Here is a 23,402-nt window from a genome sequence, read left to right on the forward strand (position 1 = left end):
TGTTTGCATTTCAGATTTGATATACTCTGCAGATCAGAGTGCCAATAGCTCAAATAATGGATCAAATTAAACAAAATAAAACCTAGGTATATGTGCATTCATGATGGGGAAAGTTGATATGCTGACTTGCCTATGAACCATGACTGTAGGTCCAATATTTCCATAGCTGAAACCACAGAAATGCTTGCAGGTACACAAAGATCAGTAGGGAGAACTGATTCTAAATTATCAAGTATTCTAAAAAAAATATTTTGAATAGAGCTGCAAGACCAAAATGTTAAATTATCTTCTCTCGAACTTGTGTTGTATATAAGACTGACCCCCACGGCTCTGTTATCCCTTGATTATACAAAATTCTTGTACAGTAGATGATAAGATTATGATAGTGCTACAGTTAGGAAGTTACCTACCACGAAATATTCTTCCTCCCTGATAATTCTTGACAAAATGATTGCGTTTGGATCAGGGGTGGGATTCTACTGGTTCTGTCTGGATTTGTAGAACCAGTAGCTCTGAAGAGCAGCAGACATAGAACTGGTTCTATGTCTGCTGCTGTTTTGGCCTGCCCGCCTGCCTGCCCGCCCGGGCTCTTACCTGACCTTTATTTCCTGCTTTTTCAACCTCAGCTGCCGTGCAAGGCACAGTTGCGGTTGAAAAAGCAGGAAAAAAGTGCTTTTTCAAACACTGCTTCCCTGCATGCAGCGCTGCTCAGCTGTCTAGGCAGCAAGCTGGCGAAGATTTACACATGCGCGCAGCGTGCACATCGTAAATCAGCGAACTGGTAGTTCACCCCGTCGGATCCCATTTCTGGTTTGGATGTGATTGTGGAACTTGCAACTGATGCTCGTCTGAGCTTCGCTAAACATAACAACAACAAAAACAAAGGAATGATACAAAACCTAACCTAATCTAACCTAACCTAACAAAGGAATGATACAAAACCTAACCTAACCTAACCTAACCTAACCTAACCTAACCTAACCTAACTTAACAAAGGAATGATACAAAACCTCACCCTATGCTGAGTCACGTGGCTTAATTACTATTACTATCATAATATCTTGAATACTTTACCCACTGCAAAAGCTAGGCTCGCACAACATGTTAAGTCACAATCATGTTTTGGTTGAACACAGCTTTTTCACCATCTGGGCATGAAACTGAGGAAGCTTGAAATGGAGCACCCCTCCTTAAGTCTGGAGACTTTAGGTGCGCTAGATGCAGTGGTGGGATTCAAATATTGTTGCCACCGGTTTGGTGGGCGTGGCTTGGTGGGCGTGCTTTGTGCACGTGCACACATGTTGCGTGCACAAATGCACCAAATGCTCACTTTGTGCAGGTGCAGAGGCATTCTACCTCACCTCCTGCAAGCCTACATCATCTACCGATTGCTTCAGCAGCTGCCGCGGTGCACTATTCTGTGCCACGCAAAGCAGCTGCGCTTCAAATTCAGTGGATAAAGGTGAGTATGGGAGCCTGGGCTGGTGGTTGGGCCCAACAGCAGAGCGGTGGAGAGAACCGGTTTGGTCTCCACTGCTCATTGCTCCTACCGGCTCTCCAGAACCGGGCAGAACTGGTTGAATACCACCACAGGCTAGATGTCATTCCCAGCTCTTCAGTTCACAGTTCACTCTTCAAGCCAACTTCCACTTTTCTTCTCTGCATTTGCCATCCCATCCACTTCATGTGCTTAGACTACTCCCACTCTTCAATAGAGATCTTTATATTTTCCCATAGAAACCAATGACATCCATTCACCAGCTGAATTCATGCGTTCAGCTACAGTTTGATGCAGGGGTGGGATTCAATTTTTTTAACAACCGGTTCTGTGGACGTGGCTTAGTTGGTAGGCGTGGCTTGGTGGTCATGTTATTGGCTGGGCATGGCCAACTCAATATCACTCACATCGAGGCACGCATCTCCTCGCCTGGCCTCTCATGACTGTGGGGATGCTGCAACAGTAAGTGTGAAAAATGGTCATAAGTTACTTTTTTCAGTGACATTGTAACTTTGAATAGTCACTCCACACAAGCAAAGTACCAGCAAAGGAGGGGGAAAAGAACCTCCAGAGATGTTCCTGAGACAGGAAGTCTAGTCCTGCCAAGAATGTAATAAGGGTTAACGGGGAGGCAGTTTCTGTAAGCAACCCCAGAATGTTTCCTTCCTGCTTTCCTTACAGGATTAGGCCAGTAATTTCTTCTAACAACCGGTTCTCCAAACTGCTTAGAATGTTAACAATCGGTTCTAGAGAATAGGTGCAAATCTGTAGAATCCTACCCCTGGTTTGATGACTAAAGTAAAATTAGCTATGTTTATCTAATAGGTTTTTATTTATTTATTTTATTCATTTGCTGAGCATGTATTAATTAACATATAATTATAATCATGATTATTAATACATGAAATGGATACGAGTAAAAGGGAATATTAGGACAGGCTGGTTACGCCCCAAATCATGCATTATAAACTACAAGAACTGTGTTCATATAATACTCTTAACAGAATTCCAACCCATCCATTTAGGTTTTGATATAATGTGTGGGTTCAAACATTACCCTGATGCTGTTTCTTTAATTTTAGCTTCATGTGCTGGGAAAATTTACATATGTAATTTGTAAATCATGGTTAAAGATTAGTCTCATTACAGCTTAACTAACAAAAGCATTTTCTTCAGTAAATCATGGTTAAAAGCACTACACTATATTTACACCCAATTACTTATATAGTAGGAATCTGGGGTTTTTTTTGATGGTGAAAATATTAATACAGAACATATAGTACAGTGATATCTATACTGATTATTAATTTTCTAATGTTTACATCACTTGGAGTGTTGAAGATAAAAAAAGGACAATCAACATTAATGAAAATTTAGGATGTCAATGTCAATGAGCATAAGATTAGTCTCTTTTTTAAATCCAGGATTGAATGTAACAATTTAAAAAATGATTAGGCCAATATATTTGTTGGACAATAACATTTTCCAGCTTAAGCTGATCACTTAGCATAAGTTCTCCATTGTACTGCTACTTAATGTTTTTTATACATGTTGCTAAAAGAAAAAAGACAGAGCAAGTTTAAGAATAATTTAATTTTAATAATTTATTAATTAAATAAGAAAGAAAGAAAGAAAAAGAAAGAAAGAAAGAGTTTCTAACTTCACCCTTTCTGAACATCTTATTTAAAATATTTATAAGAGTTTTTAAGGATATATTCATTGACTCCTCTCCCCAATGAATCTTATCTAATAAATACTTGTTTGTGCCTTTTAAACTACAATTCCCAGCTTCCCTTGGAAAAGGACAGTTATTAAATCATTAAGGACAAAGTGCTAAATTATCCTATTTCTGCAAAGAGGATCTTGACTAAATACAGCAGGATATCAAGAATCTTTTCCTCACTTCTCCTTTTCCTTGAAAACACGTGGTGGGTGGTAGAAAAAAAGTCTTTTGAAGCCTATTTTTGCTTCCATCCTTTCTTCAAACTCCCACTTGTTGCTAAAAGGGTGGTTTGGCTGTGATTTACACAAACCATGCAAATATCGCAATGGTTCTTCCTCTATCCCATTGCCTGTCTCCATCTACATGGTAAGTATTTGAAAATATTCTCCCCCACCAAAATTGGTTGATTATGTTTGTTTTGGGAAGTTATTGTAATCACAAGGGAGTATTTGATTTGGCTTTTTAAAAATATTACAGGGAAAGGGAGCACTTAATGAGAGAAGCAGGGTTGTGTTTAAAATGCCTTTATGCATGAATGTTGTCCAATCTGTTATTTACTTGAAAGTAAGCTCTAACAGATGCAGGGGGTATTACTAATGAGTAATACACATCTATGGTCCTTTTTACATAACTGGCTTTGTTTAGGAAAGAATGCCTCCAATCTTGGGAAGCAACTCACAAACAAACCAACTTCCCCCTTTTCCTAGCCAAACATCAGCATTCAAGAGGGATTAGTCAGTTTTCCTTAAAGAAATGAAAGGAGTCCAGATGGCACGAAATGAAAGGAGTCCAAATATAAAATTTGTATTTTGACTCCCCTTGTATTTAAAATATCCTTTTTCCCCATTAAAACCATAATTAAGCATATTTTGGAAAGATTTGGAAGGAAGGATTCAGGCAGCCCCAGGGCTTCTGTTTTTATATTTCTTGCTGTGCGTGGTTCCCAGCTGCCAAGAGAAAGCTCTTGACTCTAGTTGCTTATAAAATGGCTTATGAAATATTGATTCTTCTGCATCATAATGGCTAAAAGGCCTTTTGCTTTCCTGACCCTGATGGGTTTTCCCTCTCAAAAGCAAGTCTGAATTTATCCCAGTGGCCCTTCAATTATTGTATTACAACATGTTTATGATTTAGGCAATTCAAGTAGTAGTATTTGTCTCGTTCCCTCCTAAATGCTCAGCAAAAGCTTTGCAGGTGATTAAGCACGACACTTCTGAGCCTTTATAAATTCTCTTTCCCTAGTGGTGGGATTCAAATAATTTAACAACCGGTTCGCCCAGGGTCAGGTTGGCCGTTGTGGGAGGTGTGACCCATCCCCATTCTCCAGCTCTACTGCACATGCGGGACAAGCCTCCTGCAACAGCCAACCTGACCCTGGGTGAACTGGTTGTTAAATTATACCCCTCACCCCACCCCTGCCGCTATCAAAATTCATCCTGGGCACTGTTCTGAAATGGAGAAATGGGGAATGAAGCGACTGGCGCAAGGGAAGGAGGAGGAGCAAGGAGAAGAAAGAGGGAAAGCGGCTTTCTTCCCTTGCACCAATCGCTGTGTTGCCCATTTCTCCATAGCACAGCACCCAGGATCCACTTTGATTGCTTTGATAACTTTGATTTAAGGACCAGTTTGCCTGAACCAGTGTGAACCAGCTGAATCCCATCACTGCCTTTCACCCCATGGACTCTCTTGCCAGTTATCAAAAGCACCTTTTACATCCGGAATTCTGAGTCATCTGATATTTCTGGAGAGTACAGATAATCCTTGTTTGGTGACCACATTTGGGGCCATTAAGCATAGCAGTTACTAAGTGAAACTTATAATCGTACTTCAGCTTTTCCTGGCTTTCTACAGACCTATGAGAATCATCAATGCAAGAATTGGTTGAAAAGTTACGTTTGCATCACTATCATTAACTGAATGGTTGCTAAACAAGGATTACCTATATCTTTAAATGACTGCACAAATTTGCCAGTGGATTTAGCTCTGTCCAGTGAAATTTAAAAAGTTCACTAAGCCTCTTGCCCCACCTAATTTTATTTTTTAATTTATTTTAATTAAAAAATGAATAAGAAGTTACCATTTTGGGAATTTAAGCCCTAGCCTCATGCATAACTTGTTATTTCAACCAAGTTTCTGGGTCCTACATAATTATAAACTTTAGACGTGTTATTAAAAAACAACATGGTGGCTTACTTATCAAGCCAGATTTGCATGTCTTCCAGCAGATGCGTGCTTAGTGATTAGTTACTGCGATCAACATTATATGAAATTACTGATAACATTGTGAATGATTGCTTTATATTCTTATCTGTAGAATCTTTGATTTTTAGTTCAGGCTTAATGGTTTTCAGACAGCCTTGGAAATATTGTGTTTCCCCCCAAATAAGACCCAATGGGAAAATAAGCTCTAGCATGATTTTCAGGATGCTCATAATATAAGCCCTACCCCCAAAATAAGCCCAGTTAAGATGGATGCATTTAGTGCCGTATTTCCTCGAAAATAAATAAGAACCGAAAAATAACCCCTAATGTGTCTTTTGGAACAAAAATTAATATAAGACCTGGTCTTATTTTCAGGAAAACATGGGTAGCATTAAACTTCCTTGAGAACATTCTTAAATTTTATTTTTTAGATTTTTTAAAAAAATCTTGCATTTATATTTTAAAAAATAATTTCAAGGTGGTGAACATACCTTATGTTCCTTTCTCCTTCTATTTTCCCCACCCAAAAATGGTTGCTGGATGAGTGGTTGTTAACTCAGGACGATCTATAATTCAGATCAAACTCTCACTATTCTTTGGACAATGTGCACAATGTTTTTCCCCCTGTTACTTTCCGTCTGCCTGTCTGAGAATCACACTAGGAATGTGTGATGTTTATACCTTTCATTTTATGTTCTTCTTTCCCCCTGAGTCCAATGAGGTACATGCAGTGCTTCCTCTGTTGCTGAACATTCTCACGGTTTGTCATGGACAATTTATTTGTTTCGTTCAATTTCCATTGATTTCATTCACACAATGAATGGTTTAGAAAGATTAGGCAATTTTCCACAATGCATATTCCTGGCACAGGGCTGGTTTATTGCATAATAGAAATTGAGGCAAAGTAAAGTATGTAGACTCCCTTAGCGAAGCAACGGTCATAGTTTTGGAAGTGTCGTAGAACTTTAAGAACAAACTATCTCAAATTCCTTAAGAACGATCACTGCTGGTTAATTGGTCCCAGACTTCCCACAAAAAAATTACTTTCACAGTGTTTCAGAGTTCAGAAACGGGCAAGTTAAGTGGAACAGAGGAATGGCAGACGTCTTCTAATGAACAGCTATCTGAGAACTTTGCTCTTTCTAAACCACTGGACTTTGAGAGGATGGAAAGAGGTAAGGTTGTCCTTCTTAATATCTTTTAATGTTTACAATATTTATCCAGGCGTATCCATGAGCGTGAGTGTGCCCCGAAATCAAGGTGGAAGTCATAACTGCAATTGAAGTCTGCCCTTTTTTTTTTACATGCTTTGCACACGTGGTACGTGAGAAAGTGGCAAGATTTCATATGGATGGTTGTATCCAACATCTTTTTTTTTTTACTTCTGCTGGACATCCCTGGCTTTATGTACAGGTAGTTCTTGACTTACAACAGGGGTGGGTTTCAAAAATTTTAGCAATGGGTTCTCTACCCAGTTGCTGGCTCGGACTAGACATGGTGGGTGTAGCCTAGTTGGCCTCCTGCACCACATTGTAGAGGGGGTGTTTTCGCCCTCTTGGGCTCCGGAGACTTTCCTTGAGCCTCCGGGAGGTGAAAATGGCCTACCTGGGCTCTAGAGGCCCTCTGGAAGCTGGAGTCAGACCCATTTCCAGCCTTCTGGAACTTCCAGGAAGCCCATTTTTCACCGCCCTCAGCCTCCAGAGGCTTTCCTTGAGCCTTCAGGAGGACAAAAACGGCCTCCCCAGGCTCTGGAGGCTGGAAATGGGTCCATCTCTGGCCTTTTGGAGCTTCGAGGAGGTCCATTTTTTGCCCTCCCTGAGCCTCCACATGGGCCCTGTTCTTACCTGGGATCCAAAACCAGCTGTGTGGGGACTCATGGGAGTGGTGGGGTGGGGTGGGCAGGGCCAGCCAAGGATGGGATTTGCTGGTTTGCTGAAGCAGCCATAAGACGGCCATAAAATTAGCTACAGGTTCACCTGAACCGGAGAGAACTGATAACAGCCCACCCCTGACTTATAATCATCTGTTTAGTGACTGTGTGAAGTTACAAGAGCACTGAAATAACTGATATATGACCTGGCCCCAACTTTATGACCATTACAGTATTCCCACAGTCACACAATAAGCTTCGCCTATTGACTTTGCTTGTCAGAAGCCAGATGAAAAGGTTGCAAATGGAGAACAGATGATTCTGGGACATCCACAACCACTGAAAATACATGCTGGTGAAAACATGAGTGTTTGGCAACCAGCGTGTATTTTCAATGGTTGTGGATGTCCCAGAATCATCTGTTCTCCATTTGCAACCTTTCCACCTGGCTTCTGACAAGCAAAGTCAATAGGCGAAGCTTGATTCACTTAACAATCGTATGATTCATTTCACAACTGCAGTGATTCATTTAAGAACTGTGGGAAACAAAGTTGTACAATTGGGTGTAACTCACTTAAAAACTGCCTTGCTTAACAAATGGAAATTCTGCTCCCAGTTGTGGTCATAAGTCAAGGACTACTTGTATTTACTAGGCTTCAGTGCTGCTCCAAATCCAAAATTGACTCTGGGTGGCTTAGAGACCTGAATGCAAAAATGATGAACATGGAACAGCGTTTTGAAGCTATTGTTCAAAAATATGTTGCAGCTGCCAAAAAGGCCAATGCAGTCCTAGGCTGCATGAATAGAATCAAGATCATGTGACGTGTTGATACTACTTTATAATGCTTTGGTAAGGCCACACTTGGAATACGGCATTCAGTTTTGGTCACCATATCATTAAAAAGATGTTGAAACTCTGGAAAGAGTGCAGAGAAGAGCAACAAAAACTATTAAGGGATTGGAGGTTAAAACATATGAAGAATGGTTGCAGGAATTGGGTATGTTTATTTTAATGAAAAGAAGGACATGATAGCAATGTTCCAATATCTCTGTGGTTGCCACAAAGAAGTGGGAATCAAGCTATTTTCCAAAACACCTGACGGCAGAACTAGAAGCAATGGATAGAAACTAATCAGGGAAAGCAACTTAGAACTAAGGAGAAATTTTCTGAAAGTTGAAACAATATCAATGGAAAAACTTGCCTCCAGAAGTTGTGAATGTTCCAATACTGGAAGTTTGAAAGAAGAGATTGGACAACCATTTGTATGAAATAATATAGGGTTTTCTGCCTGAGAAGGGGGTTGGACTAGAAGACCTCTAAGGTCCCTTCCAATTCTGTTATTCTCTATGCTGTAATTACTAAGGAAGATCCCAGTTACTGCACATCCTTCTCCCGCAGGAGAGCAAAATGCAACACATCAGATTCCAAAGTCTTGCTGAAAAGCAAAGACTTAATCATCTTATTAAAAACCCAGGACAGTTGGGATCAAGCTAATATCTGGGAGGTGATACTTCATAGAAAGGGGCAGCTTCTCACCCCCAAAGTGGTACATCTGGAAAATGTGATGTTTGCTTCTTACGCAGCCAGCAAAGGTTCATTTTGTTGTTCATTTCATTGCTGCTGTGGAAATTTATTTATTCAAATAAATAGCAATAAAGAAGTGCTAAAATTGTCTTTGGGTCTGGAAATGAAGCCTGGGGCCTGCAGGATGCTCACCAGAATGTTTGAAGTGCTACGAATTTTTCTTTCTTTTTCCAAGTCAATAGCTGAATTCTAAGCCACATATCATAAACCATTTCTTTATTAATTTATTTAAAGCATTTACATAGCTGTCCGTCATTCAACCAACTCTGGGCAGCTCCCAATCAAAGCATAATTCTCAATCAATCATAAATCATGATTTGAAAACCTCAGGTATATGCTAAGCCAATGTCTTAATAGTGCTCTGCAGAATCCAAGGGCTTTTGGAACACAGATACAGGCATTGGTTTATGTTTGTTCAAAATATTCAAATGTCTATGGAGATCCTCAGTTATCCAGGTCATGGTTGTCCCAAAGGTGCTTTTTTTCCCAAGAGGCAAGTGGACTTCCTATTTTTTTTTCCTTTGAAGATGTTTTACTTCTCATCCAAGGAGCTTCTTCAACTCTGAAGAAGAGCTGAAGAAGCTTCTTAGATGAGAAGCGAAACGTCTTCAAAGAAAAAGAAGAAAGTCCAGTTGCCTCTTGAAAAAGTACCTTTGGGACGAAATATCCAAATATGACTTGAAAGGTAATGTTTGGTTTCATGTAAGACTGCAAAAATAGTGCAACCTCAAAGGGATTTCTCTCCCTTCTGCTTCCCAAGGGAGAAAATGTGGATTCCGCTTTATGGATTTGGAGAATGACCTAGAACTTGGGTCCTTTTCAAGAATTATTGGAGGAAGAATGTCTGTGCCAGGAGGGCAACCATGGCAGGTATCTGTGCTTTAAAAAAAAAAATTCTTATTGCTATTCCCAGGAACTGCAGTTCATCTTTTTAAAAAACAAAACAAAGATTAGCTTTTATAGGTAGTCCTCATTTACTGATTGTCTCATACAGCGACTCTTTTGCAGCTATGACGATGATGAAAGGGCAGCTTTGCAACCAATTCTTGCATTTGCAACCTTCACAGATCTGTAGAGCAAAAGGAAAGCTGAAGTCAGATCATAAACACAGTTCTAGTTTCACTGAGCAACAGAATTGTTGGTCCCAATTGCAACTGGTAAACAAGGACGAGGTGCATAGCTGACCCGTAAATAGCAGGTGTTCTTCAGCAAGTTCTCTAAGAACATCCAAATGCATCTACCAGCTGCACAGTAGAATTGCCAAGGGAAATGTTTTGTAGTCCAGGACTTACTGACTAGTACATATATTAAATACCAATGAAGTTCTAATAATACCTTGGCAAGAGACTGATTTCCCTAGAATACAAGGACAAACCTTGGCTGCTGATCACAAGTCTAATCAAACTTCTAACTGGCCAGGCTGGCTTATAGAAACTGTTTAAAGTCAGAAAAATTCTTTATTTCCAACCATCTGATTTCTGTCTTCTCCCATCCTCCCTCTCCCCACGGAATAGGTCTCCATCAAGCAAAGCCGTTCTCATTTCTGCGGTGGCAGTTTGATTGGTGATGATGTGGTGGTCACTGCAGCTCACTGCATCATAGATTTCGATCTGTAAGCTATACTTTATATAACTTGCTTGGAGAGAAACCAAAAGTAATTGAAGCAGATGTCTGGTTACTGGCCTACTGAGATATGGTAGCAGCTTATGGGGTAGCATTGTGCAAAAAGCTTGTGGAATTGGTAGGCAAAATATAAACTAAGGCTGAAGGGAGGAGGTATTAGTGCACTTTTTTAAAAAAATTGGGCAATTTTGAGATTATGGACTTCAGTTCCCAGAATTCTCTAACCAACCCAGGAGTTGGAAGAGAGAGCAGACATAAACATCCAGGAGACAGTAGGTTGGTTAGTTGTCGATTTATCACATAAATGCAGTGGATTAAAATTTTTTACTACCAGTTCTGTGGGCATGACTTGGTGGGTGTGGTGTGGCTGGGTGGGTGTGATGTGGCTGGGTGGGCATGATGCGGCTTGGTGGACATGGCAGGGGAAGGATACTGCAAAATCCCCATTCCCTCCCCACCCCACTAGCCTGCTTTCCAGCTCTGTTCTTCTGTGCAGGGCAACAAAAGAAGACCCAGCCAATCAACTGGGCTCAGGAGGCAGAGAATAGATGGGGGCGGGGGCCAATCAGAGGTGGTATTTGCCAGTTCTCCAGACTACTCAAAATTTCCACTACTGGTTCTCCAGAATTGGCCAGAACCTGCTTAATCCCACCTCTGCATAAATGGCAGCTTAATCCAAATAGGGAAAAAATCTGGAGAGAAGCATTTCAAGCATTCAAAAAGATTCTACCATAATTAGCTAATTCGTAAATAAAACTGGGATTTCCCCCCCTAATTATCCAAAATGTCAAGACCAGCACGGAACAGACCTTATTGAAGTTGGTGTCCTTTTTGAATCTTTGATTTTTTTTGTCCAGTTGTGTGATGAGATCATACTAATGCTGTAAGTACTGAAGACGATGTTTCTCCTGCCCACATAACAGTTTGAAAGCATGCAAATGTGTGTAGATAAGTAGGTACCACTTCGGTGGTAAGATAATAGCATTCCGTATGCCTTTGGCATATAGCCAGACAAGAAATGGAGATGAGGATCGTGCTCTCGAATTGGACACAACTGGACAGGAAAACCTTCACCTTTTACCTTTACTGCATGCTTCTCATATAAAAGTGATTTTATCCAGGTGCTTCGCAGGGGAGTTGGGAATTCTAATTTCTAAGAAGGAAACCTTGGAATTCTGGGATTCTGGCTAGAAATTCTGAGAATTGCAAAGCCAACAGGTGAATAAGGCTGTTGTAAGCTGATGAGAGCTGATGATAAAAATGAATTTCCTAGAATTTGCTTGATATCACCTCTGAAAGTTTGGGGAATTTTTCCTCCCATGTAGAATCAAGGAGTTTGGTTTCGCTACATTGGACGTATACTTTATGGCAGCATCAACTGGCCAAATAATAATTCTTTCCACTCTTTTTTAGAAAAGTTGTGAAGAATCTGATTGTGACTGTTGGTGAGTTTGATCTCGGCAGTGGGGATGAAGAGGAACAGAATGTCCCAGTCTCTGAAATTGTTGTCCATCCTGACTTCAACAGATTTGGATATATGGATTCAGATATAGCACTGCTGTATTTGAAACACCATGTACAATATGGTAAGAAGAGACTTGAGTGAATCATTATTAAGGAAAATGGTGGGAATATACGCCAACAATGGGGAATGCTTGAGAGAGGAAGGCTGCCACTCAACCACCCAACTCTAGGAAGAGCATATGACATCACTAGAAGGGGTGTGGCCAAGGGGTTTTGTTTTTTATTTTTTGCAAAGGGAATTAAGGGAGTTAAGGGTGGGAATAATGAGAGACTTTATAGAGGCAAGCTATTCTCTGGAACTAGGAACACATTTTTGATTTCTTATTGGATTCTTTTTTAAAAGGGGAGGGGAAAAAACGGGATATCAAATCTGGAAACTTCTGCATATGGCATTGATGTACCACTGAGCTATTCTTTGAGCACAAAAATGTAGAAATGAAATCTTCCCTGTGAAATTCGTGGGTGTTTATCAAAAGACAACATTGACTTAAAATTGCTGGGTGTATTCCCTCTCTTAGGCTATGAAGTACAGCCTATCTGTCTTCCCCACAAGGAAGATGTGTTTGAAGCTGGAACACTCTGTGTTGTGAGTGGATGGGGCAAAACCTCTGAGGGTGAGTATTTGGTCCTGAGCGGCTTATTTTTATTTATTTTTATTTATTTATTTATTTTTATTTATTTATTTGATTTGTCAATCGCTTACAAGATAATAGGTATATAAACATAGTTATGAATACGTGAAATGGATACATATAAGAAAAACAAAAAGTAACAATAGGACAGGGATGGTAGGCACGTTGGTGCATTTATGAACTCCCCCTACAGGCCTCTTAGGAAAGGGGTGAGGTCAATAGTAGATAGCCTAAGGTTAAAGTTTTTGGGGTTGGGGGAAGAAACCACAGAGTCAGGTAGAGTATTCCAGACATTGACCACTCTGTTGTTGAAGTCGTATTTCCTGCAATCAAGTTTGGTGTGGTTTACCTTGAGTTTGTATCTATTGTGTGCTCTTGTATTGTTATGGTTAAAGCTGAAGTATTCATTGACAGGTAGGATGTTGCAATGTATGATTTTATATACTATACTTAGATCGGTCTGAAGGCGGCACAGTTCTAGGTTTTCTAGGTCTAGAGTTTCAAGTCTGGTGGCATAAGGTATTTTGCAACGAGTAGAGGAGTGGAGAACTCTTCTTGTGAAATATTTCTGGACTTTCTCAATTGTGTTAATGTCAGATACGTAATGTGGGTTCCAGACTGATGAGCTGTATTTAAGTATTGGTCTAGCAAATGTTTTGTATGCTCTATGCTTATGGAGAGTAGCGTGTGAAGGTTTCTATTGACTGGCTTTTTAATTATTACAGGATGAACCTGCAGAGCTATAAAGAACTCACTATTAGCTTTGTTGCCTAGGGCTGTTAGGATTCATATAGCACTATGACAGTGGTGGAATTCCAAAGTTTTTCCTATTGGTTCTATGAGAGCATACTTTGCGCACTCAAAAACCACCCTCTGTGTCAGCGCTAGTGGGATGAGGTGTTTTTTTTAGCTCAGCTGAGGTGCGGCAATCCACTCTGCCACACAAATCAGCTGAGCTAAAAAAACAAGGAAATATAGGATAGCAAAGGGCGGGTGTGGGTGGGCAGGGCTGGCCAGAGGTAGTATTTGCTGGTTCTCCAAACTACTCAAAATTTCCACTACAGGTACATCAGAACCGGTCTAAACCGTCCGAATACCACCTCTGATCCATGACCTTATAAAGCCCAGGTCCTTCTCCATACTGGCTCATCCTTTTTCTCCTATTATCTTATGAATTTTCCTCATTAAAACTCTATGCTTTATGCTTCACATAAAACTCTATGAGGGTGGACCATCTCAATGCTACACCCCATCCTGCTTCTAATACCACTGTCTGAAGTCACAGTAGACATCTGGCTTCCCTCTAAGGCAGGGTTTCCCAACCTTGGCAACTTTCAGATGCGTGGACTTCAAAATTCAAAATTCCCCAGCCAGGAGAATTCTGGGAGTTGATGTCCATGCATCTTAAAGTTGCCAGCATTTCCCTCTGCCTGAGAGACAAGAGCCAACACACACAGCTTGAAGTTACCCTGGACAGTGTTAACTGAAGGAGAACATAAGGCTGACTCACAAGGGTCCAGAGACAAGTTAAAGGCAACATTGTGAGACCTTATGGATAAGAACTTTTGCCCTGGTGGTCTTGTTCCAAGGTTTAAATGCAAATGGGGAAAGGACATCAATCATATTTTGTTCTGTGGCGTCTTCTGCTCTACATTTCCATCCTCGATATCACTGAGCAGTTGGTAGTGACCTAAACCAACACCTAGACATCTGGAATGATAAGTACTTTAGGGATTGTGTGACACATCAAGGTAATGGGGCAGAGCATGAACAACCTTGCTACTTGGGCACCCTCCAGAGATATTGGTCTGTAAGACACATGACCTTTAGCCCTTGTGGTCAGTACACTATGAGATATGCCATTAATCTTTTTTGAAGGGGAAGCCTGGAAGCTGCTTGGAGCTTTGAAGTTTCCTTGCCAATTGCAGTATAAGAGGCGGAAAGATCTATTTTCCCAGAAAGACTTGAAAGAGGCAGAGGGGATGTAAAGAAAACTATAGTTCTCTAGACATTTAACACCAAAGAAAGTTCTAAGAATGCATTGGCTACTTTAATTAGGAGGATGGCAGAGGTGGTATTCAGCAGGTTCTGACCAGTTCTGGAGAACTGGTAGCGGAAATTTTGAGTAGTTCAGAGAACCAGCAAATATCACTTCTGACTGGAGATTTTACAGTATCCTTTTCCTTCATGCCCACCAAGCCACACCCACAGAACCGGTAGTAAAAAAAACTTGAATCCCACCACTGGAGGATGGAGTGATTTTGGCTGGGTAATCTTAACATATCCTACTTTGAGGTGGATGCATAAGTAGCCTAGATTTCTGCATTGAGAGAGCCAGCAGATTTCTAAAACCCTTTAGGGCAGGGTTGTCAAAGTTGTGGCCCATGAACGGGGTGCATCACACACTGTCCATGCCCAACCCAGTTTAGCGAAGGGGAGAAAATTGTGATGCGTCACATGCAGTGGTGGGATTCTACCAGTTTCCCTACCAGTTCAGCGATCGTGCACTTCGTGTGTGCGCGCACACACCGAACACAAGCGTGCGCAGTTTTCCAAACACCAGCTGAGGCTCTGCCATGCCAATCAGCTGATAAAGAAGAGGAAAGCGCAGGAAGGTGGGAGGTCCACTCCTGTGCTTTTCTCTTCTTTATCCTCTCAGCTGATCGTCGGAGCTTTTTTTTTTTGCTACTGGTTCAGCTGAACTGGGCCAAACCGGTAACATTTCACCACTGGTCACATGATGACTCATGTTTGACACCCCTGCTTTAGGTCAATGTTTTTCAACCTTGGCAACTTTGAGATGCCTGGACTTCAACACCCAGAATTCCTCAGTCAAGTGGAGAGCTGCCTGGGGAATTCTGAGAGCTGAAGTCCAAACATCTCAAAATGGCCGAGGTTGAAAGCACCCATTTAGGGAGCTTGCCTGCTTCAGGACTAATGGAAATGTTCACTGAGATAGAGCAGTGTTCGGACAGTAGAGAAAGTGCCTTAAGAGGCATGAACTTCTGCCTCTTCATTAACATTTTGAAACACAGGGATTTTCGTTTTATCATGTGCCATTGCTTCCATTATTAGAAAATCACAATCTAAAATTTACACAAAGGTGACAATTTTAGGGCATCAAATTTTATATTAAGATTTTCGATATTTTTTTGATATTTTTAATATAAACTTAACAAATGAAGATGGTTTACTGCCTGAATACTACTACCTGCCCTATGGAACAATATACTCCACAAACTTAGGATGGCTCCAGGCACTAGGACAGGATGTCAAGGATGCCACTTTTATTATCTTTTGTTAAACTGTTATAACCTGCGTGAGATATGCCTCTTCCTTTTTATCTTTTTTTTAAAAAAATTGTGAGCCAGTCAGTATTGTACACGAATGGGCAGCAGTATAGTTTGAATAAATAAATAAAATTAATGTTCCTTATCACCATTTCTTTGGGTTGCTTAATTGCTATATTAAGAAACCATTTGGAATGCAAAGATGTTGTCTGGGTTTCAACATCTCAATGTTTTCGCTTGTTTAGTCAGTGTGTGGATGTGTGAATTGATCCACAAACAAACCAAGTCAGAACAAATCAAACTAAAATTTTATTATAATTATTGACTGAAAATCCAATAAGATAAATAAAATATGATATATAATAAAATATGATATATAATAAAATATGATATATAATAAAATATTCAAAAGAGTACATTAAATACGCCATTCAAAAGAGACAATCAAAAAGCCACAAAAAGAAAACAAAAAGACCAAAATATCTCCTCACCAGAAATTCACACTCAGATAAGCCGAGATTAACATCAAGATCAACATTAAACAAACAAAAAGTATTAACAAATTACCAAACAAATTAATAGTAAACAACACCCCAATCAAGGAACCACCAAGACTATGCCCATCAACACTGATAGAGCAAGTCACTAGTATATAAAATGAGAGCAAACCCCACTCCTTACTAGTACTGATTATGTTACCTAGTGTGGTAATCAAATGTCTGCAGGAAAACAACCAAGTTCAGAGAACACCAAAATTCTATGCATAATTCAACAATTTTTAGAATGTAAGCAAGGTTATCAAGGGTCATTCTGTCCATTGATGTAGACTTCTCATGGAAAATTGATGTCACTAAGTAACAAAATTTTGTCATAAAATAAGTGAATTTAGGATTTCTATCAACTTTAAAATAGCTTTCATACAATTCTCCAGTACAATTAGAACTTTTTTAAAATGATGGTTGAAGCAGCTCTAAAAAACTGAATCACATTTTAGTTTGATAGTGAGGATATGCAAATTATTAGCTTGGGTTTGAAGAAAGCTTTTCTGTTCTGAGATTCCTTTTGGATCCTGAAGACGTTGTTATTATTATTTTATTCATTAAACGTGAAACTCAGTCAGCTGAACACTTAAGAATGTACCACAAATATTATTGACTGGCAATGATGGTTGATACGGGTTGCTGCCAGCATCCTAGATGGTTGCTGTTGTTATTGTTGTTGCTATTGTTGTTGTTGTTGCAGCTGGGTCCCTGTCACGCATCCTACAAGAAGTGGAGCTTCCTATCATTGACAGCATAACCTGCAGCGAATTGTTGAAAACTTTAAATTTGCCCCCAGGACAGAGGTCCATGCTGTGTGCTGGTTTTCCAGATGGTGGAAGAGATGCATGCAAGGTAAAAACTATACCACAAGCATTTAAAGCAGCTCAGTAAAATAATTTACAAGAGGTCTCAAAGATATTTTATTTTTTCATTGTTAGGAAGCTCTCTCTATGTTTTCCCAAGTTTCTCACAGTATCCTAGAACAATGTAATTTTTTTATCTAATTAAAGGCGATGCACCAATCATGGTGAAATCATTGCTGGAATTGTATTTCTAATGATCAGTTTTATTGCTTTGATGAAAATATTGACTCATCTGATAATTTCATATACTGAATCATAACTTACAAGGGCCCACTCAATGCTGGGGTCTAAAGCAGTTGCTTCCCACTTAAAAAAAATAAGCTAGAAAAGAAGAATTGTGTGCTTGCTGCCTTGGTTTATGTGATACTTGTTTTATGTTTGTGGTTGAGGCCATTTTGAATTTTGTGTATTTCCTGGGGTTTTTTTTCTTTAAAGATAATGAATGTGGGAAATACAATACTAAAATGGTGTTGATTAGAAAGTAGGTGTGATGACCCAGAGTGTAACACAAACGTAACAAAATCCAAAACGTAAATAAATGTCCTTTAATGCCTCCAACTTGGCCTCACTGTTCAATAATACTCAGCTGGAGATAAAACATACTCAAAAATAGTCTTCAAAAGAAAGCAATGCAGTCCGAATTTAACGAGCAGATAGAAGTGAAATAAAAAAAATCAAACAGACTACAATGATGAAATGTCCACAACAGAACAGGAGAAGTATTTACCAGATTCAAGGAGATAACAAGGCACAGTTTGTTGGAAGGGCGTCAACCAAGATAACTTCAGACCAAAATAAAACACATTTGCTTCTGGCAACCTATGTTTTAACCGTCTCTCTTATATACTCGTCTCCCCAGCTGTAACCAATGAGGAGGATCATTGCCGCTTCCTCTCTCGCAAGCCAAGTTGTTGCCTTCTCCTTTCCTCCCTGCATGTCCTAGGATGCAGAGGGGATGGGCCTGGTTCTTCCTCTGCCCAGCCGGACTCTGACCTTCCCCAGCCTTCTCCACAACCTCCGGAGCTACACCTCCACTCCCTGTCGGCTGTTCCTCCTCTCCTTCAGAGTCTGACTCTATCAAGGGCATGACAGTAGGACATTATAAGATTTTGATGGATACCAGTGTTTCTCAATGTTGGCAATTTTAAGAGATATGGATTTCATCTCCCCAAATTCCTCAGCCAGCTCCTGTCCACAACTCTTAAAGTTGCTAATGTTTAGTAACACTGGTCTATACTAGCAGTTTAACAAATACATATATTTAATGAAATATACATGCCCAAAGAGTGAAATGTAAGTCAGTGAAATGAAATGAGAGATCTGATATATTAAAGCGGTTGGACTAGGATCAGAGAGTCCCAGATTCACATCCATGGATAAGTACAGAAACTTTCTCGGTGACTTTGGGCCAGTCACTCCCTCTCAGCCCAATCTACTCCACAAGGTTAATATGGGGAGGGGGAAATGGATAAAGAAATATTGTAGCTTGAGCTCCAAAAGGAAGGCAAGCTCTAAATTCAATACATTCAATAAAATAAATAATGAGGAGAGGGCATTGGCATGTTTCCAAAAATGTGGATTGTGCTACCATTTACTTACCTGGAAAGGTTCTTCTCATGTTTTATATCAGGGTGATTCTGGAGGGCCCCTGGCATGTAGAAAAGCCAGCGGCCTCTGGACATTGGTAGGCATCACCTCCTGGGGAATTGGTTGTGGAAAAGGCTGGCTTACTGACAAAAGGATCAACGGCAGTAGAGGTTCTCCGGGCATTTTCTCTAAAGTGATCGAGCTCCTGGATTTCATTACTCAACACATGACCACTGGTCAGTATTGCTTTTAACTTATCCTTCTTTCTCCATTCATTTCTCCCATAGCAAAATGTGGGGGATGGGGTGGTCCTTTTCTCTGGAAACTTCCAGTTTCTAGATGCTCTTTGTAGAGCAGTGGCCCCCCACCTTTTTTGTGCCACGGCCCAGTACCAGCGTCACAAAATGATCCACGGCCTGGTACCGGCATCAGCACGCATGACAAGGCAAGGCGAGCTGAGCGACCGGCCAGCCAGCTGTCCCCCGCTTCTCCCCACCACCTTCAACTCCTCCTTTGTACCCTTGTCGATGGGCTTCGCTTTGGGACGGCTTCGGGATGGTCGCTCGGCTCGCCTTGCCTTGGGTGCTGAAAGAATCCTCATGCCTTAGTTTCGTTCGAAGCCCCCCCCTTCGATGAAACTAAGGTGCGAGGATTCCTTCAGGACCCAAACACCGGTTTCCAACCGGAAAAGCTTACCCGAAAGCACTTTCTCGTCAAACAAGATGGCGGTGCCCAGCAAACCGGCGGCCCAGTAGGAAATGTTCCATGGACCGGTACTGGTCCGCGGCCCGGTGGTTGGGGACCCCTGTTGTATAGTACATTCTATGGTGACCAAGTCAGAAAACAACAGAGCTATGAAGATGGCATGAGACTAGGTGTTTATTGCCTTTGTTTTTAGATATCTAAGCATTCAAAGGGAGAATACTTCACATTTTTTTTCCAAATTGAAGAGAGAAAGGTACAGTTCTTTGCTCCCCTGTGATCATAGTGCTCACACAGTCAACTGTGTGAAAAAAACCATGAAGTGATATTTTGTATAAGTCAGTTGCAGAACGCACGCAATTATTGGATCAAATGCAAGATTGAATGCTTTGTTCTGAAAAAGTTTTATTCTGCTAAGAATTAATCTGTGTGCCTTAAAGATATTTTTTGAGGTGGAATGAGCACCTGCATTAGAGGGGGAGAAATTTGGCCCGGTAGTGGGATTCAAATTTTTTACTACAATTGCTGTGGGCGTGGCTTGATGGGTGTGGCAGGGGAAGGATACCGTAAAATCTCCAGTCAGAGGTGGGATTTGCCAGTTCTCCAAACTACTCAAAATTTCCACTACCGGTTCTTCAGAACTGATCAGAACCTACTGAATATCACCTCTGATTTGGCCAACTCAGATCTTTCCCAGAAAGAGACCTGGATCAAGAGATTGCAAAGTCCCAAACTGGAGGCGGAAGGGAGAAAGAGGTTGAGGGCAACCACACCCTAGAAGCTGATGAAGGAGAATACTTGTTGGTCAGGGTTCAAATGAAGCATCCATGGTGCTCTCTGAGCTAGAAAATAACCAAGCAAGAGAACACCAAGGACCTTTCATCCTATAATTTTTCAGAATATATCTAGTAGCTTTAGTTTGGCAATATTGATGTTAGACTCATGCCCAGAGCTGAGACTGAAATCCAATCAAGTGCAATGTTTATTTGCTTACATCTAATAGATCAGGGGTCTCCAACCTTTTGGACCTCAGGAACCACCAAACTCATAATTTTATATCCCAGGGACCGCTAACTGGTTCTGTGGGCATGGCCAAATTTATAGGTGTGGCTTGGTGGTCATGTGACTGGCTGGGCATGGCTTGTATGTAAATATTATAAATATTTATATAAATATTGATTTTTTTATAAAAGAAGAGAGCAACTTTTACCCAAAATCGGCAAAGCAGGCAGGCAGATTGAGTTGCTCACAGAATCACAGATTCATTCAAAAATCCATCTATCTGCCATTGGCTAGCTCAATCTGTCACATAAAATTTGCTTGCAAGCAAACTCATAAAATTAACTCACAACACACCATCCATGTAAATATTGATTTTTTTTATTTAAAAAAAGAGCAACTTTTACCCAAAATCAGGCAAAGCAGGCAGATTGAGTTGCTCACAGAAACATTCAGTGATCTATCTATCTGCCATCGGCTAGCTCAGTCTCTCAAATTTGCTTGCCGTGAGTCTGCACTGAATTTGCTTGTAAGCAAACCTTCAGTTCTAAGGGAAGCAGAGCCGAAGATCTAAAGACTAGCTAAAAAGCAAGAAATCCAACCATTTCCTGCTTCCTAGCTAATCTAAATCTCCCATCACAGCAGAACAGATGATGGTTGGAAAAAGGAAAAATAGCAATTTTAGCAGGCAAGTTTGCCGGGTAAGGAGTGAGTGGGCGGGGAGCATTCCTGCGGGCCATGTGGGTGGCGCAGCCTTGTGTTTCTGCACAGCTTCGATTAATTGCTTTGGGACGGTGCTCTGGGGATGAAATTTCTCTGTGGCCCACCAAAATTTTCTCAAGGCCCACCAGTGGGCCATGGCAACTTTTGGTGAAAGTGGCCTTGTTTGGTACCCCCACCTGGCTGAAGACAACTACCTTGATAATAGGTATGTATTTACCACAGACGCCACAGCCCACTGGTTGGCGACCACTATAATAGACAGAATCTTGCCTAACTACAGCTATAACTTTCTAAGCCAAGGTTGTCAACCTGGATTTCATTGAGGACCGCATCAGGGTTGCATTTGACCTTGGGTGGCTGATTGGGCATGGCTTGGGTGGGTGTGGCCAGGGTAGGCATGGCCAGCTCAACATCCTACAGCCCCCTGCCAGTGAAAATGGAGCTCGGGAGGCCTGGCAGAGGCACTGCAGGCTGGTCCTTCACTATCCCCAGGGCAGTCCCGCAGGCCAGATCTATGTACTTAGCAGGCTGGATCTGACCCACAGGCCTTGAGTTTGACACCTCTGTTCTAAGCTAATAGATATAATACATCCTTAGAGATTCTATGGTGTAATTACCCTGAACATCTTTCTCCTTCCTCCCAGAGATGGTATTCAGCAGGTTCTGACCGGTTCTGGAGAACCGGTAGCAGAAATTTTGAGTAGTTTGGAGAACTGGCAAATATCACCTCTGACTGGCCCCGCCCCCATCTATTCTCTGCCTCCCAAGTCCCACCTGATCGGCTGGGTTTTCTTTTGTTGCCCTGCACAGGAAAATGGAGCTGAAAAGCAGGTTAGTGGGGTGGGGAGGGAATGGGGATTTTGCAGTAAGCGTCCCCCAGGAGTGGGGAGGGAATGGAGATTTTACAGTATCCTTCTCCTGCCACACCCACCAAGCCACGCCCACCAAGCCACACCCATAGAACCGGTAGTAAAAAAATTTGAATCCCACCACTGCTTCCTCCCCTCCAGCTTAGGATTGTGCAGTTTCTTGAACTGGGTCTCTTGGAAAAGTTCTGAGTTGGCAAAATCTCCCCCCTCCGCTGCTTCAGGCACACATTCTACTGCATCTTCTTCATGCTGGCAATATTTCACAGGCAGCTTTTTGGTTTCTCTTGCTCAGAACCTGGGCCAAGCTTTCTGTCTGCATCCAGCCTAGAAGAGTGCAATCCCCATGGAATGCTGGTGTTTGGTGAAAGTGGCCTTGTTCGGTACCCCCGCCTGGCTGAAGACAACTACCTTGATAATGGGTATGTATTTACCACAGACGCTGAGTTTCCTTGAAGGACGTGACTAAATGGGCTGCCTTGATAGGATTTTGTGGAACAAACAGAGAGCTTTCCCAAAGGTACTTTTTCAGGAGGCAACTGGACTTTCTTGGGGTTTTTTTAAACAAAATTTTATTAAGTAAATTATTAAAACCATTGGACGTGATGTGATCATTCTGACAATTCAGTTTGTCATACATATTATGGCATAGAGTACATATTTTATATACATATCTACATTTATACATCTGTACATTTATTCAGTAGTTTCCAATTCTAGTCATCCGTTCTGCCAACCCTATTCTCTTTTGATTGTAGATCTTTCCTTTTTCCCCACCATTGATAGAATTTATCCTATACTTTATAGTGTTCTATCTCTTCTTTATCTTTCATCTCTAAAGTTAGTTTAACCATCTCAGCGCATTTTATTTTTTCTTTGAAGACATTTTGCTTCTCATCCAAGAAGCTTCTTCAGCTCTGACAGGATATTGGGGAATGGAAGGATTTATATTCCTTGAAGACAGCTGGTCATTTGCATCCTTTTAGAGGGTTGTTGAGGCCACTTGGAGATTTATCTGTGTCCTCAGGTTCACCTGAGTAGTGCTCCTGGTTCCTGTAGTCTGCAGTTTTTTTCCCCCTCTGGAAATCCATTCCTACTCCCACACTATTCAAAGGGTGTTCATCCCAAATTGTATAGCTAAAATTCTGTAGAGATCATAAACATCATCCAGGT

At 41.1% G+C, this 23,402-nt stretch overlaps 1 protein-coding gene across 1 annotated transcript in view; it reads left to right on the forward strand.

The window, feature by feature from the left end:
* The first annotated feature begins 3,532 nt into the window (after positions 1 to 3,532).
* The window catches only part of OVCH1 (ovochymase 1), a 56,929-nt gene continuing 37,059 nt past the window's right edge, over positions 3,533 to 23,402 (forward strand). Inside the window, exons 1-9 of the mRNA XM_087935609.1 lie at positions 3,533 to 3,587; positions 6,476 to 6,598; positions 9,639 to 9,748; positions 10,393 to 10,490; positions 11,915 to 12,087; positions 12,544 to 12,639; positions 17,190 to 17,341; positions 18,983 to 19,175; positions 22,525 to 22,651. Coding sequence (XP_087791735.1) covers positions 3,533 to 3,587; positions 6,476 to 6,598; positions 9,639 to 9,748; positions 10,393 to 10,490; positions 11,915 to 12,087; positions 12,544 to 12,639; positions 17,190 to 17,341; positions 18,983 to 19,175; positions 22,525 to 22,651 — 1,127 coding nt within the window. The remainder of the gene's footprint in view (positions 3,588 to 6,475; positions 6,599 to 9,638; positions 9,749 to 10,392; positions 10,491 to 11,914; positions 12,088 to 12,543; positions 12,640 to 17,189; positions 17,342 to 18,982; positions 19,176 to 22,524; positions 22,652 to 23,402) is intronic.

Source organism: Pseudonaja textilis, chromosome 5 (genome assembly GCF_049901715.1).
Source record: "Pseudonaja textilis isolate UNSWEBS1 chromosome 5, rPseTex1.2, whole genome shotgun sequence".
In the NCBI taxonomy this organism is placed as follows: domain Eukaryota; kingdom Metazoa; phylum Chordata; class Lepidosauria; order Squamata; family Elapidae; genus Pseudonaja; species Pseudonaja textilis.